The 18,473-nt window shown below is 44.1% G+C and overlaps 1 protein-coding gene across 3 annotated transcripts in view; it reads right to left on the minus strand.

Annotated features, from left to right (window-relative positions):
* The window catches only part of ELK1 (ETS transcription factor ELK1), a 37,684-nt gene that overhangs the window by 13,760 nt on the left and 5,451 nt on the right, over positions 1 to 18,473 (minus strand). For all 3 annotated transcript variants that reach the window (XM_088470011.1, XM_088470002.1, XM_088469993.1), the window contains 2 exons: positions 8,724 to 9,155; positions 6,697 to 7,098 (listed from right to left, as the gene is read on the minus strand). In XM_088470011.1, coding sequence (XP_088326137.1) covers positions 6,697 to 7,098; positions 8,724 to 9,155 — 834 coding nt within the window. The remainder of the gene's footprint in view (positions 1 to 6,696; positions 7,099 to 8,723; positions 9,156 to 18,473) is intronic.

Below are 18,473 nucleotides of genomic sequence, written 5' to 3' on the forward strand. Positions count from 1 at the left end.
TAACCCTAACCCTCCCCCTGGTGCCTAACCCTAACCCTCCCCCTGGTGCCTAACCCTAACCTTCCCCCTGGTGCCTAACCCTAACCCTCCCCTTGGTGCCTAACCCTAACCCTCCCCCTGGTGCCTAACCCTAACCCTCCCCCTAGTGCCTAACCCTAACCCTCCCCCTGGTGCCTAACCCTAACCTTCCCCCTGGTGCCTAACCCTCCCCTTGGTGCCTAACCCTAACCCTCCCCCTGGTGCCTAACCCTAACCCTCCCCCTGGTGCCTAACCCTAACCCTCCCCCTGGTGCCTAACCCAACCCCCCCCCTAGTGCCTAACCCTAACCCTCCCCCTGGTGACTAACCCTAACCCTCCCCCTGGTGCCTAACCCTAACCCTCCCCTTGGTGCCTAACCCTAACCCTCCCCCTGGTGCCTAACCCTAATCCTCCCCCTGGTGCCTAACCCTAACCCTCCCCCTGGTGCCTAACCCAACCCTCCCCCTAGTGCCTAACCCTAACCCTCCCCCTGGTGACTAACCCTAACCCTCCCCCTGGTGCCTAACCCTAACCTTCCCCCTGGTGCCTAACCCTAACCCTCCCCTTGGTGCCTAACCCTAACCCTCCCCCTGGTGCCTAACCCTAACCCTCCCCCTAGTGCCTAACCCTAACCCTCCCCCTGGTGCCTAACCCTAACCTTCCCCCTGGTGCCTAACCCTAATCCTCCCCTTGGTGCCTAACCTTAACCCTCCCCCTGGTGCCTAACCCTAACCTTCCCCCTGGTGCCTTACCCTAACCCTCCCCCTGGTGCCTTACCCTAACCCTCCCCCTACTGCCTAAACATAAGCCTTACCATCAATAAAGGGGGTGTGGCAGGGGATGATGCAGCATTGAGGGCATGGCCGCGCAATCGCATCATTGTGGTCCCGCCCCTCTTCACAATGTCAAGATTAACGGCATTGTGAAGCAGGGAGTGGGGCCACGATGATGCGAAGGGATGCAAGGGGGTGGCGGCCGGCCAGGCGATTTGCCTACTTTTCCGGGCGGCCGGGAGCGCAACCTGATTTTCAAGGGCCTCACGGCCATTCTGGGAGTGTAGGCATATATGGCTAGAAGTGAAGTGATCACTTCACTTCTCCGTCAAGACCCCGCAGCGCTACTGTGTATGTGCGGTCCGCCATACTCGCCTACTTTTAAGTGTGAAAGCAGCACCTATGAGCGCGGCAGTAAAGTGGACTGTACTGCTACATCTGAGAGGCGTGTCATACATGTGATGGGCGTGTACTGCTACATCTGAGGGGCGTGTCATACATGTGATGGGCGTGTACTGCTACATCTGAGGGGCGTGTCATAAACCTAACTTACATCCAAATGTAAATGAACCCCAAAGCAGTTAGTAAGATCTTTTTGTTGATGAAAACACACTGATACTTTTCAGACAACACATGTAGCCATAGGGATCATTGTGCCTTATAACCAATGCAGGGACATGATACGAATGATTCCATTTAATTGTATTTATCTCTGTTTTTTTTTAATTTTTATATAAAATAGCTTCTAATAAGGGTCAGGTGCAATCAGGGAGATTATTAGACTCTTCAGGGAGTCAGGGAGATTACTATTATTTCAGGGAGGCTCCCTGACAATCTGGGAGAGTTGGTCAGCTGATCACGCATGTGCGGCGTCCATTGCTGGGTAGGGTTCCTACGGTAACACATCAGCTTCCTGCTCCCTCAGAAGGCAATGAAGGCCGGAACCAAAATACTTCTCATTACGGAGCTATGTAAATCCAACGGCCAGCAGCCCCAATAGAAACCTACTGGGCTGCTTCTGCTGATGGCAATGGAGGGACTTCCATGTTACATTCACGGGATACTAACTATTTGATGGTATCACCCCCCGAAAATTGCTATTTTGGGGCATATTATTTGATAAATAGGTCCCTTAATACCTTACTAAGCGTTACACTGGGTGAAACTGGGAGAAATTCAATGTAAAGAGGCGATATGCATCTGAATGATTCAGTAGTCGGTTTGGCCAGGACTATGCCGCAGTAATGGTTGCGCAAAACTGTCAGATCAAAGAGGGAAATGCGTTGTTGTGAAGCGTGAGCCCAAATGTTTTATAGTTAAATGATACAAGCACTGAGCCGTCCTGCCGTGGATGAGCCCCTGCTAGAGCCGGCTGAGCGTAGTAAGGTCGTGGTCACATAACTTGAGGCGCCTCCCCAGAACGTCCTATAGGAGGCGAGTCGCTTGTGGTTACTGGATGTATGAGGTGAAGATACGGGATGATGATAATGTTGGGCAGCATCACTTCTGATGTGTCCTTATACTCCTAGCCTTAATATGCCATGCGGTGCGAGACATCTGGCGCGAGTGAGCTGCCAGGTCCCGTGCGACAGGCGTCTTTTTAATTAAAAAATGTGCCGTAATCGCAATTTGACGCACCAGGAGACTGCCCTGACTGATATGATAAGCAAAACTTGTATTTCTGTGTGTGACCGAGTCTCTAAACGAAGCACAACGGAACTTGGCATGGAAAAAAGCCGCGCCTGCTGCATCGTAACACTTCCTATACAGATTCAGACTCATTATATTATTACATTGCTCACAAATAGGGTAATGGGGCTACTATCAGTATACACACTTGTACACCTGACATACGTCTCTGAAAGGTTTTTTGCATATGTCTTCTCCTAAAAAGGTTTGGCGCAAAATGTGACGAACGCAAGATGAGCCCCTTAAAGTCTGCAGTTAATACTATGCAAATCCGCAGAATATAAATGAACTGAGGGGGTGATTCAGCAAGGAACGCATTTGCCAAGCTGCACGCAGGCATATATTGTAGTGTGTAGTGCATGCAGGCAGGTTTGCAATTATGTCCTTGCTATTATGCAAATGCAGCAGGTGGTGTATGGCACCCCCTGTATGACACCCCCTGCTGCATTAGTGATCCCAGCACTGTTACGGAGGTCTCAGGCTGGGAGCTCCATCGCGACCATCGATGGTCATGATGGTGGACAGCACTGGGCCTTCGGTCAGCTGAGTAAGACTCAGCTTACTCAGGCAGGCCGGCTTGTGAGGACACGATGCTGCGTCGGTCGACGCATTCCCTGGCCTTGCCACTCCCGGAAAACGGGGCCGACACGCCCCCATTTCTGGGAACGCCTTAAATGCCACTGCCTGTCAATCAGGCAGAGGTATCGAAGGAGCTGCGTGCGACTACTCAGGACCCATTCTGCACACTCGCAGAAATGGGTCCTGCGCACATGCAGATTCCCGATATCTGCGATCCGTAATCTGCGATCGGCAGCACTGCACTTGCATGCACGCAAGAATCAGGTCCTAAATGCTGACATTGAGAATTAAGATGAAATCCGGCTAAATGGTGCAAACCTGACCCCTTGCAGTTAGCTGTATGTACTCCTAAGTGTAAATGAGGGTCCTTACCAGTTACCGTGCAGCCGGCTTTAAGGGGAATCTAAACCCAGCAAACATGCTATGACATTTCTCTGGGGGACCCGATTCAGAGATGGACGCAAATCCGATTGTTACGCAACTGAACGATAATCTGCACTGCGCATGCGTCAAAGTTTTACTACCAGTATTGCTTACAGTGAGGAATTACTCGCAAAGTGATTGACAGGCGGGGTGGCAATTTATACGCATGGGTGCCGCAACCAATTTCAGTGCGTGACACAGCCTGCGACTGCAGTAAGAATGGCTCCGACGTCTCAGTTCCCGCACCCATTCAGCACAAGCATAGGGTTACTCACAAGGCCGATAATCGTCTTATCTGCGACCGAGATCTGGGTCTTTGTAGGAAGATGTTTGGCTTTGCAAAGCCGTCAGTGGGCGTCTTAATATAAATCTAGGCGGCTGCTACATTTGCATAGCAGCTGCGGCGTTGGCATTAGTGTACATCGCTGAGTTAGACCCTGCGTTGTCTGGTCTTCCATCACATGCCAGAAAGACTCCGGCTAACCAGAGAATGAATCAGAAATTGCTCACGTCATGCTGTAAAGTCGTAGACTAAACATAGACAGTCCCAGCAGAACGTTCCCACCGTCGTCCAATTTTCCCTCCTCTCTGATTCACTACGGATCGCTATTCAGTTTATACGCACGCAGCGCAGTTGCTAATATCAGCGGTGATATGTAAATGTTTGCATTCACATTGCGATCGCAGCCTGACATAACGACGCCCACTTCCTCTTACTCACATCCGTATACTTGGCCAACATAGCGAAACAATCGCTAACATTGAGTAACATCGGACCCATACGCACAGTTAATGAAGCCCAGACCTCAGGAATTGATTAATTCAGCGCACGCTATGAGGCATCATGTGGCCTCGCACTGGCTAATTTATGCACGCCCACGTCTCCACCCACAAACGGCACTTCCTGTCACTCACTCTGTCATGGGTCTGTGTATCCTCTGCGATCGCAATGGTTAGTTCGCTCACACGCACCGTGATGCATACGCATGCGCAGTACGCAACAATCTACCGATTGCGTGCGTGTAAGCAAATGCGTTCTTTGCTGAATCAGGCCCTGAGACACGGACTCATCACTCTGGGTCCTATTTAGTCAAAACTGACCACACGGCGACTTGTACAATTGTGAGGCATAGTCACGTCATCCTGAGGAGCGTGGTAAACTTGTACCCGCTCTTTGCCCTCTCAGCACCCCTGCTCCCATGCGTCAGTGTCAGGGCTTTATTTAGAAACACAGGGCACGCCCCTGGGATGGGCAGAAGGGCCGTGCGGGCCCAGGTACTGGGAAGAGACACGTATACGCCCCCCTTGTTCATTACATATTTATGCATATTTCAAGTCCCAGCCATCATGATTTTTGGTGGGACAGTTACACTTTTCATGCACTGTTCCACCATCCCACCCTCAGATGGGTGAGGGCCCCTCTCACCCGCTGCTCTGCATAGCATGTGCGTGGCATCTATTCAGTGGAGAGAGGATCTGGGGCATGACCAGCAGCTCCTGGAACGTTGGGCATGCCCCTAGCATGAAGAAAACAGGGGTCGTGGCTTGTGGGTACAACATTTAACATGAGGCCACGCCCCTTGCCGAGAGGCCACACCCTGCAAATGTCCCTCTCCCTACTAACAAAGAGTTGTGAGGTATGATTTTTAGGGGGCGTGGTCACTGCTTCACAGGAGGGAGGTGTGTGTTAATGCCTCCTCTGCACTCCAGGGCCTCTATAATACATCATCATACACTTATACCAACTCCTGTGTCTACGGCACGGGCACCATCCTGGAGTGCTTGCCCGTATTTTTACATCTGGTTTTGACTTTTAAATTATTATTGTCGCTCTAAAAATGTTGGAATCATGCCCACGTCTGCAACTCGCAGGGTATTAAATAAGGGCCTACATCTTTAGTGACTTTGCTATAAAGCCTGCATGACCGGGATGCCTTGTTGACTTATTGCCCACTCCCACGAGCCTGCCAGGGCAGAAATAAGTCACTGGGACCAAGCGTAAAACCCACACATGCACTTTATACCATGACTATAGTAACAGAGGATTGAATAACCTTTTCACTTTTTTTTTTTTAAGTTTAATTTAATGACTAATCTAGCAATGTACAAACCAGTGATATTTTTAAGATACATACTCAACAGCAAACCAGCGTGTGCCAATATTTCAGACTACAAGGTCTCTATGGCAAGTCGTGGTGACACAGGGCCTGATTCAGACCCGGTCGCAAGCGATGAGCGCTCGCAACCGGGTCGATGGTGGCCCAGAGTGCATGCGCACGACGGAGCCGGCTCCGTCGTGTGCATGCACGAGACCCGGATAGCGACGGGCACTCCGTCGCTCCGGGTCTTGTACCAAAGGGGGTGTGCTGTTGATGTTGAGTGACAGCACGCCCCCTTTTGGTGGGACGGACCAGGGGAGTGGCTGCCCAAACGGAGGCGTTCCAATGTCTCCGTTTGGGGGCCGCCCCACTGACATCACGAGTGATGTCAGTAGGAGAGATTTCGGCTCTGTTAGAGACGAAATCTCTCTGGGGCTTGCGGCAACGAGACCCTACCACAAGGGTCTCGTTGCAAGCCCGATGGTCGCGATGGTCTTGACCATCGCGACCATCTTCCTGGCCGCTCACTATAGCTGTGGGTGGTCACCCACAGCTATGCGAGCGGCCAGGAGGCCGTTCAAAAAAAAAAAATAGCTCGGCCCTGATTCAGAGCGAGCGCGCTCTGTCAGAGACCGTCCGGCTCTGAATCAGGGCCACAGTACATTGTATCACAAGACACAACACCAGCATGCATCTCGGAGACGTCGCAAGATCTTAGTGAATGTGTAACATAGAAACTAGAGATGTGCGGTTCTGTTTTACTCAGTTATCTGATTAAAGATATCAGATAATTATCATATAATTATCAGATCTCAAAAACAGCATCATATTGGCCATCCGGCTCTTACGTATTTGTATAGCCAATGAGATAAATATGAACTAATGCAAACTTGTGCTAATTTGGCAAATTGAACAGAGTCAAAAATTTGACGGCAGATCAGAACCACGACCAATTACTTTGCCCTTTTTTAACCTAGATTGTCCTTCTTCTGAACATGGGCCGAGAAGAATTACAAGATGTTTTTATCTGCATAGGGATGGAAACAAGAACAATTTAATGCGCAACGCCAACTACTTGCATAGCAGCAACTGTGCAACCTCGTGCCTCACTTACCAGCGAATGAGAAGTGATGACTGAAGATGCACTTCCAGGAGCCAGCAGGGAGTTAACCGTCACGTTCATCTTCTCATGTCCTATGACCGAGGAGAATGGAAGTTCCAAGTCTTTTGGCTTCTTCCCTTTCACAGGTTGTCCCTCGGGAGATGTAACTGGGGTAGTGATGTCCTCCTTCTTCTCCTCCTCGTGGGGCTCGGTCTTCATCTTTACCTCGTCCTTCTCTGGAGAGTTAATTACGACCAAAATCTCCTGGGCAAGTGGCTGGTCGGAAGCCAGGGTCTTCAACTCAGGGAGAGAAGCAAGGAAGACCTGAGGCTCAGAGAGGTCATCAACATCGGTGGCTGTGTCTTCAAGAGTGTCCTCAACCTTTATGTCAGGAGTTGGCGGATCGACGGTCACCTAAGTAGGAAGGCGAGGTGAGACATTTGCATTAAGAAGATTGGCTGCCTTTAAAATAATCCTTGAGATAGTTGCCCCATGTTAGGCTCCCCATTGGACTTGTATGCCATATTTAAGGTATAAATTTGGTCCTATTAACAATGACCACAAGAGGCCTATAACAGCCACATAAAGCCTAACTCCACCTTTTCAGATATATTAATTTAACATACACACTAACCGAACCAACATTTTGGGCAATGGACAATCTCCAACTAACTGATATTATTCATTGACATACGGCAGAGTTATCAGCGTGGCTTGGTGGAAGATTTAAATGCCCATCCATGTGGGTGTGCCCTGCAAGTGGCTGCTGATTGCACAGGAGTCAGAACCAATAGAGTCAGTTGTTGCCTTCAATGCACAACCAAGTCCTAGCCTCCTGAATAACGTGGGCAGGTGTAACCCATCGGCCCTGACACCTTAGTCTTCATTAGTCAGGCGTAGTGGACCAGGAGCTGAATGCATCTGCCGGGAGGTCTCACAGGAGCAAGCCTCGCTGAATAACTACTTAGAGGCAAGGTTTGGCAATAAATGGACATTCCTATTAGCTAACAAATCCCCAGAAATGGTTGCAATATGTTGTCAGCTGCAACCTAGAAGGAGATTTCTGGAGCCCTCTGAGTGCTCAGGGGAGTCTGAGTTTAAATTGGATGAGAAAATAAAAAATATGTCTTATAACAACATTTAATATCCAAACCCAAGAAAAGGTGCTACTATCTACCTAACTAATGGTTTGCTCTCTGCTTTCTGCATGCCGCAACCTTCCTCGTATGACCCCTAGATACATGCTGACTGTTACTTGTGGGAGTGGGCACTGTGTAGGGAACAGCCTCATGGTGCCGGTTTAATTAGCCACGGGATCGCCACGATTTCACTAACGTACAACTTTGTGTATCTCACAAGTGCGTCCACATAACCTCACTGAACCTTGTCCCCATGAGGACGCCAAGTTGTAAATATGAAAACGAAATGCTCACGGCTCTGGTACTATAGCTGGTACTTGCGTGTGCCCATCTCCTAAATATCCGCAATGCAAATTTGCACGAGATAAGCTCCGCAAATGGGAACACGAACAACTCTACATCTGCCGCTATGTGCGCAGAAACATAGCGCCCAAGACTAACTGACCTGACCCCTAAGGTTGTAAAAGCAGATGGGTTGTCGCACATATAGCGGATGCAGGCATTTTACGTGACAGAGCAATATTCTGCAGAATGTAGCATATATATTCCCGACCGACCTCGGTGATGATGTCACTGGTCACTAGCGAATATTGGTTCCACTAACAAAAGTGGCTGCTTGCATTATTATACAATATCATGGTAACAGCTAGGCACAGGTCTTCCATAAAGTGTTTTATTAGCAAATACTGAGGAGCTTCTGTAATAGTGATCACTCTAAATCATGCCCTTAATGAGAAGACCAATAGTAATGTGATTTCCCTGAGCTACTATTTACATAATTAAATAGACCATTCAACTTTAAATACAAGTTTTGATAAACTGCTGAAACTCTGCCATATAGTAGCTTGTCCCACCGCTGCCACCAAATTGGACTGCCACTGGTGTGCACATAGACATTACATGTAGCTGTAGTTCTCTGGAGCTTTGAATGTTGACTTCTACCGACAGATCTCCGTCACTCTGCTCTGCGGCTTCATACGATTGGATGTCGATGCTTAGACCGTTGTCCTCTTGCAGGGGCAGAGCTTCGGCTGGAGGCAAGGCTTCCAGTTTGCTAGACTTGGTCTGTGCGGCGGGCGGAGACTGCAGCGATTGGATGGTGAAAGTGGAGTAGAGGCCAGAGCGCATGTACTCATTGCGGCTTGTCTTGGGGCTGCTTCTTGCCATCTTGGGAACATACTGGGAGCTGTTTTCGGATCTGGGGGGCTGGGTCGGTTCGGGCGCAGCCTCGCTACATTTTCCGTTCTCCTTCGAGGTCTCACAGCTGCCGGGTTCCGGATAGCACACAAACTTGTACACAAACTTTTGTCCGCTGACTTTCTTGATAATGTTCTGAAACATAAAGAAAAAACGTTTATTATTTTAAATGCCATCATAAATATGCAAAATGCTACATTACGTTTAATCTTTAACAAATAATCAGTGGATGCAATATATAACTTACATATCGAAGAATTATTTAAAATTTATATTTAAAGTGTAATCAGCGCATATCAGGGCCGTAACTAGGGGTGTGCGAGCCTGCTTCTAGCTACAGGGTGCCTGGGACAGTATCGTTGTGTCCCTGCCATAATTACAGCTGTTCGGAGGACGACATCATATGCAAAGGGGGCGGAGCCGACGCAGGGTGCTCAGAGCCCTTGTTACGGATCTGGTGCATGTTAGATGGGATGATGTCGCTGCCGACCGTATGCGGATGAATACAGGATGGAAGGGTATATCTCGCGGTTGTATACCGGATTGTGCAGGGCGTACGGCCGCCCGATATAGCCTTCCATCGGGCGTTGGGTTGGATACACGTCGTTTTGATTTGTACCCGGCCTAATACCTCAGAGCTAGGCTCACCTGGTTATGATCATATCTCAGAGCTAGGCCCACCAACTCATATTTAGATCTCAGAGCTAAGCCAACCAACTCATATTTATATCTCAGAGCTAGGCTCACCTGGTTATCTGGCTATATTTGTATATCAGAGCTAGGCTTACCTTGTTATATTCATATCTCACAGCTAAGCTCATTATACTAATGTCTCACAGCTAAGCTCACCTAGTTATACTAATATCTCACAGCTAAAATCACCTGGTTATACCAATATCTCACAGCTAAGTTCACCTAGTTATACCAATGTCTCGCAGCTAAGCTCACCTAGTTATACTAATATCTCACATCTAAGCTCACCTAGGTATACCAATATCTCACATCTAAGCTCACCTAGTTATACCAATATCTCACAGCTAAAATCACCTGGTTATACTAATATCTCACATCTAAGCTCACCTAGTTATACCAATGTCTCACATCTAAGCTCACCTAGGTATACCAATATCTCACATCTAAGCTCACCTAGTTATACCAATATCTCACAGCTAAAATCACCTGGTTATACTAATATCTCACAGCTAAGATCACCTAGTTATACTAATATCTCACAGCTAAAATCACCTGGTTATACCAATATCTCACAGCTAAGCTCACCTAGTTATACTAATGTCTCACAGCTAAGCTCACCTAGTTATACTAATATCTCACATCTAAGCTCACCTAGTTATACCAATATCTCACATCTAAGCTCACGTAGTTATACCAATATTTCACAGCTAAAATCACCTGGTTATACTAATATCTCACATCTAAGCTCACCTAGTTATACCAATGTCTCACAGCTAAGCTCACCTAGTTATACCAATATTTCACAGCTAAAATCACCTGGTTGTACTAATATCTCACATCTAAGCTCACCTAGTTATACCAATGTCTCACATCTAAGCTCACCTGGTTATACTAATATCTCACAGCTAAAATCACCTGGTTATACTAATATCTCACAGCTAAAATCATCTGGTTATACTAATATCTCAAGTCTAAGCTCACCTAGTTATACCCATATCTCACAATTAAGCTCACCTAGTTATACTAATATCTCCCAGCTAAGTTCATCTGGTTATACTAATATCTCACAACTAAGCTCATCTGGTTATAATAATATCTCACAATTAAGCTCACCTAGTTATACTAATATCTCACAGCTAAGCTCATCTGGTTATTTCAATATCTCACAGCTAAGCTCACCTAGTTATACCAATATCTCACAATTAAGCTCACCTAATTATACTAATATGTCACAGCTAAACTTATCCGGTTATTCCAATATCTCACAGCTAAGCTCACCTAGTTATACCAATATCTCAAAATTAAGCTCACCTAGTTATACTAACATCTCACAGCTAAGCTCATCTGGTTATTCCAATATCTCACAGCTAAGCTCACCTAGTTATACCAATATCTCACAATTAAGCTCACCTAGTTATACTAATATCTCACAGCTAAGCTCATCTGGTTATTCCAATATCTCACAGCTAAGTTCACCTAGTTATACCAATATCTCACAATTAAGCTCACCTAGTTATACTAATATCTCACAGCTAAGCTCATCTGGTTATTCCAATATATCACAGCTAAGCTCACCTGGTTATACCAATATCTCACAGCTAAGCTCACCTAGTTATACTAATATCTCACATCTAAGCTCACCTAGTTATACCAATATCTCACATCTAAGCTCACCTAGTTATACCAATATCTCACATCTAAGCTCACCTAGTTATACTAATATCTCACATCTAAGCTCACCTAGTTATACCAATATCTCACATCTAAGCTCACGTAGTTATACCAATATCTCACATCTAAGCTCACCTAGTTATACTAATATCTCACATCTAAGCTCACCTAGTTATACTAATATCTCACATCTAAGCTCACCTAGTTATACCAATATCTCACAGCTAAAATCACCTGGTTGTACTAATATCTCACATCTAAGATCACCTGGTTATACGAATATCTCACAGCTAAAATCACCTGGTTATACTAATATCTCACCGCTAAGCTCACCTAGTTATACTAATATCTCACCGCTAAGCTCACCTAGTTATACCAATGTCTCACATCTAAGCTCACCTAGTTATACCAATATCTCACATCTAAGCTCACCTAGTTATACTAATATCTCACAGCTAAAATCACCTGGTTATACTAATATCTCACAGATAAAATCACCTGGTTATACTAATATCTTATAGCTAAAATCACCTGGTTCTACCAATTTTTCTCACAGCTAAAATCACCTGGTTATACCAATATCTCACAGCTAAAATCACCTGGTTATACTAATATCTCACAGCTAAAATCACCTGGTTATACTAATATCTCACAGCTAAAATCACCTGGTTCTACCAATTTTTCTCACAGCTAAAATCACCTGGTTATACCAATATCTCACAGCTAAAATCACCTGGTTATACTAATATCTCACAGCTAAAATCACCTGGTTATACTAATATCTCACAGCTAAAATCATCTGGTTATACTAATATCTCACGTCTAAGCTCACCTAGTTATACCCATATCTCACAATTAAGCTCACCTAGTTATACTAATATCTCCCAGCTAAGTTCATCTGGTTATACTAATATCTCACAACTAAGCTCATCTGGTTATAATAATATCTCACAATTAAGCTCACCTAGTTATACTAATATCTCACAGCTAAGCTCATCTGGTTATTTCAATATCTCACAGCTAAGCTCACCTAGTTATACCAATATCTCACAATTAAGCTCACCTAGTTATACTAATATCTCACAGCTAAGCTCATCTGGTTATTTCAATATCTCACAGCTAAGCTCACCTAGTTATACCAATATCTCACAATTAAGCTCACCTAATTATACTAATATGTCACAGCTAAACTTATCCGGTTATTCCAATATCTCACAGCTAAGCTCACCTAGTTATACCCATATCTCACAATTAAGCTCACCTAATTATACTAATATGTCACAGCTAAACTTATCCGGTTATTCCAATATCTCACGTCTAAGCTCACCTAGTTATACCCATATCTCACAATTAAGCTCACCTAGTTATACTAATATCTCCCAGCTAAGTTCATCTGGTTATACTAATATCTCACAACTAAGCTCATCTGGTTATAATAATATCTCACAATTAAGCTCACCTAGTTATACTAATATCTCACAGCTAAGCTCATCTGGTTATTTCAATATCTCACAGCTAAGCTCACCTAGTTATACCAATATCTCACAATTAAGCTCACCTAGTTATACTAATATCTCACAGCTAAGCTCATCTGGTTATTTCAATATCTCACAGCTAAGCTCACCTAGTTATACCAATATCTCACAATTAAGCTCACCTAATTATACTAATATGTCACAGCTAAACTTATCCGGTTATTCCAATATCTCACAGCTAAGCTCACCTAGTTATACCAATATCTCAAAATTAAGCTCACCTAGTTATATTAATGTCTCACAGCTAAGCTCATCTGGTTATTCCAATATCTCACAGCTAAGCTCACCTACTTATACCAATATCTCACAATTAAGCTCACCTAGTTATACTAATATCTCACAGCTAAGCTCATCTGGTTATTCCAATATCTCACAGCTAAGTTCACCTAGTTATACCAATATCTCACAATTAAGCTCACCTAGTTATACTAATATCTCACAGCTAAGCTCATCTGGTTATTCCAATATATCACAGCTAAGCTCACCTAGTTATACCAATATCTCACAATTAAGCTCACCTAGTTATACTAATATCTCACAGCTAAGTTCATCTGGTTATACTAATATCTCACAGCTAAGCTCAGCTAGTTATACCAATATCTCACAATTAAGCTTACCTAGTTATACTAATATCTCACAGCTAAGATCACCTAGTTATACTAATATCTCACAGCTAAGCTCAGCTAGTTATACCAATATCTCACAATTAAGCTTACCTAGTTATACTAATATCTCACAGCTAAAATCACCTAGTTATACTAATATCTCACAGCTAAGCTCATATGGTTATACTAATATTTCAAAACTAAGCTCATTTGGTTATATCATCTCACAACTAAGGTCACCTAGTTATACTAATATCTCACCGCTAACATCACCTGGTTATTCTAATATCTCACAGCTAAGCTCAACTGGTCACACTAATATCTCACAGCTAAAGTCACCTGGTTATACTAATATCTCACAGCTAAAATCACCTGGTTATACTAATATCTCAGCGCTACGGTAAGATCACCTAGTTATACTAATATCTCAGCGCTACGGTAAGATCACCTGGTTATATTAATATCTCAGCGCTACAGTAAGATCACCTGGTTATACTAATATCTCAGCGCTACGGTAAGATCACCTGGTTATACTAATATCTCAGCGCTACGGTAAGATCACCTGGTTATACTAATATCTCAGCGCTACAGTAAGATCACCTGGTTATACTAATATCTCAGCGCTACAGTAAGATCACCTGGTTATACTAATATCTCAGCGCTACGGTAAGATCACCTGGTTATACTAATATCTCAGCGCTACAGTAAGATCACCTGGTTATACTAATATCTCAGCGCTACAGTAAGATCACCTGGTTATACTAATATCTCACAGCTAAAATCACCTGGTTATACTAATATCTCAGCGCTACAGTAAGATCACCTGGTTATACTAATATCTCAGCGCTACGGTAAGATCACCTGGTTATACTAATATCTCAGCGCTACAGTAAGATCACCTGGTTATACTAATATCTCAGCGCTACGGTAAGATCACCTGGTTATACTAATATCTCAGCGTTACGGTAAGATCACCTGGTTATACTAATATCTCAGCGCTACGGTAAGATCACCTGGTTATACTAATATCTCAGCGCTACAGTAAGATCACCTAGTTATACTAATATCTCAGCGCTACAGTAAGATCACCTGGTTATACTAATATCTCAGCGCTACGGTAAGATCACCTGGTTATACTAATATCTCAGCGCTACGGTAAGATCACCTGGTTATACTAATATCTCAGCGCTACGGTAAGATCACCTGGTTATACTAATATCTCAGCGCTACAGTAAGATCACCTGGTTATACTAATATCTCAGCGCTACAGTAAGATCACCTGGTTATACTAATATCTCAGCGCTACGGTAAGATCACCTGGTTATACTAATATCTCAGCGCTACGGTAAGATCACCTGGTTATACTAATATCTCAGCGCTACGGTAAGATCACCTGGTTATACTAATATCTCAGCGCTACGGTAAGATCACCTGGTTATTCTAATATCTCAGCGCTACGGTAAGATCACCTGGTTATACTAATATCTCAGCGCTACAGTAAGATCACCTGGTTATACTAATATCTCAGCGCTACGGTAAGATCACCTGGTTATACTAATATCTCAGCGCTACGGTAAGATCACCTGGTTATACTAATATCTCAGCGCTACAGTAAGATCACCTGGTTATACCAATATCTCAGCGCTACAGTAAGATCACCTGGTTATACTAATATCTCAGCGCTACGGTAAGATCACCTGGTTATACTAATCTCAGCGCTACGGTAAGATCACCTGGTTATACTAATATCTCAGCGCTACGGTAAGATCACCTGGTTATACTAATATCTCAGCGCTACGGTAAGATCACCTGGTTATACTAATATCTCAGCGCTACGGTAAGATCACCTGGTTATACTAATATCGCAGCGCTACAGTAAGATCACCTGGTTATACTAATATCTCAGCGCTACGGTAAGATCACCTGGTTATACTAATATCTCAGCGCTACAGTAAGATCACCTGGTTATACTAATATCTCAGCGCTACGGTAAGATCACCTGGTTATACTAATATCTCAGCGCTACGGTAAGATCACCTGGTTATACTAATATCTCAGCGCTACGGTAAGATCACCTGGTTATACTAATATCTCAGCGCTACGGTAAGATCACCTGGTTATACTAATATCTCAGCGCTACAGTAAGATCACCTGGTTATACTAATATCTCAGCGCTACGGTAAGATCACCTGGTTATACTAATATCTCAGCGCTACGGTAAGATCACCTGGTTATACTAATATCTCAGCGCTACGGTAAGATCACCTGGTTATACTAATATCTCAGCGCTACGGTAAGATCACCTGGTTATACTAATATCTCAGCGCTACGGTAAGATCACCTGGTTATACTAATATCTCAGCGCTACGGTAAGATCACCTGGTTATACTAATATCTCAGCGCTACGGTAAGATCACCTGGTTATACTAATATCTCAGCGCTACGGTAAGATCACCTGGTTATACTAATATCTCAGCGCTACGGTAAGATCACCTGGTTATACTAATATCTCAGCGCTACGGTAAGATCACCTGGTTATACTAATATCTCAGCGCTACGGTAAGATCACCTGGTTATACTAATATCTCAGCGCTACAGTAAGATCACCTGGTTATACTAATATCTCAGCGCTACGGTAAGATCACCTGGTTATACTAATATCTCAGCGCTACGGTAAGATCACCTGGTTATACTAATATCTCAGCGCTACGGTAAGATCACCTGGTTATACTAATATCTCAGCGCTACGGTAAGATCACCTGGTTATTCTAATATCTCAGCGCTACGGTAAGATCACCTGGTTATACTAATATCTCAGCGCTACGGTAAGATCACCTGGTTATACTAATATCTCAGCGCTACGGTAAGATCACCTGGTTATACTAATATCTCAGCGCTACGGTAAGATCACCTGGTTATACTAATATCTCAGCGCTACAGTAAGATCACCTGGTTATACCAATATCTCAGCGCTACAGTAAGATCACCTGGTTATACTAATATCTCAGCGCTACGGTAAGATCACCTGGTTATACTAATCTCAGCGCTACGGTAAGATCACCTGGTTATACTAATATCTCAGCGCTACGGTAAGATCACCTGGTTATACTAATATCTCAGCGCTACGGTAAGATCACCTGGTTATACTAATATCTCAGCGCTACGGTAAGATCACCTGGTTATACTAATATCGCAGCGCTACAGTAAGATCACCTGGTTATACTAATATCTCAGCGCTACGGTAAGATCACCTGGTTATACTAATATCTCAGCGCTACAGTAAGATCACCTGGTTATACTAATATCTCAGCGCTACGGTAAGATCACCTGGTTATACTAATATCTCAGCGCTACGGTAAGATCACCTGGTTATACTAATATCTCAGCGCTACGGTAAGATCACCTGGTTATACTAATATCTCAGCGCTACGGTAAGATCACCTGGTTATACTAATATCTCAGCGCTACAGTAAGATCACCTGGTTATACTAATATCTCAGCGCTACGGTAAGATCACCTGGTTATACTAATATCTCAGCGCTACGGTAAGATCACCTGGTTATACTAATATCTCAGCGCTACGGTAAGATCACCTGGTTATACTAATATCTCAGCGCTACGGTAAGATCACCTGGTTATACTAATATCTCAGCGCTACGGTAAGATCACCTGGTTATACTAATATCTCAGCGCTACAGTAAGATCACCTGGTTATACTAATATCTCAGCGCTACAGTAAGATCACCTGGTTATACTAATATCTCACAGCTAAAATCACCTGGTTATACTAATATCTCAGCGCTACAGTAAGATCACCTGGTTATACTAATATCTCAGCGCTACGGTAAGATCACCTGGTTATACTAATATCTCAGCGCTACAGTAAGATCACCTGGTTATACTAATATCTCAGCGCTACGGTAAGATCACCTGGTTATACTAATATCTCAGCGTTACGGTAAGATCACCTGGTTATACTAATATCTCAGCGCTACGGTAAGATCACCTGGTTATACTAATATCTCAGCGCTACAGTAAGATCACCTAGTTATACTAATATCTCAGCGCTACAGTAAGATCACCTGGTTATACTAATATCTCAGCGCTACGGTAAGATCACCTGGTTATACTAATATCTCAGCGCTACGGTAAGATCACCTGGTTATACTAATATCTCAGCGCTACGGTAAGATCACCTGGTTATACTAATATCTCAGCGCTACAGTAAGATCACCTGGTTATACTAATATCTCAGCGCTACAGTAAGATCACCTGGTTATACTAATATCTCAGCGCTACGGTAAGATCACCTGGTTATACTAATATCTCAGCGCTACGGTAAGATCACCTGGTTATACTAATATCTCAGCGCTACGGTAAGATCACCTGGTTATACTAATATCTCAGCGCTACGGTAAGATCACCTGGTTATTCTAATATCTCAGCGCTACGGTAAGATCACCTGGTTATACTAATATCTCAGCGCTACAGTAAGATCACCTGGTTATACTAATATCTCAGCGCTACGGTAAGATCACCTGGTTATACTAATATCTCAGCGCTACGGTAAGATCACCTGGTTATACTAATATCTCAGCGCTACAGTAAGATCACCTGGTTATACCAATATCTCAGCGCTACAGTAAGATCACCTGGTTATACTAATATCTCAGCGCTACGGTAAGATCACCTGGTTATACTAATCTCAGCGCTACGGTAAGATCACCTGGTTATACTAATATCTCAGCGCTACGGTAAGATCACCTGGTTATACTAATATCTCAGCGCTACGGTAAGATCACCTGGTTATACTAATATCTCAGCGCTACGGTAAGATCACCTGGTTATACTAATATCGCAGCGCTACAGTAAGATCACCTGGTTATACTAATATCTCAGCGCTACGGTAAGATCACCTGGTTATACTAATATCTCAGCGCTACAGTAAG

Source organism: Taudactylus pleione, unplaced genomic scaffold (genome assembly GCF_031769625.1).
Source record: "Taudactylus pleione unplaced genomic scaffold, aTauple2 ptg000013l, whole genome shotgun sequence".
Taxonomy (NCBI): domain Eukaryota; kingdom Metazoa; phylum Chordata; class Amphibia; order Anura; family Myobatrachidae; genus Taudactylus; species Taudactylus pleione.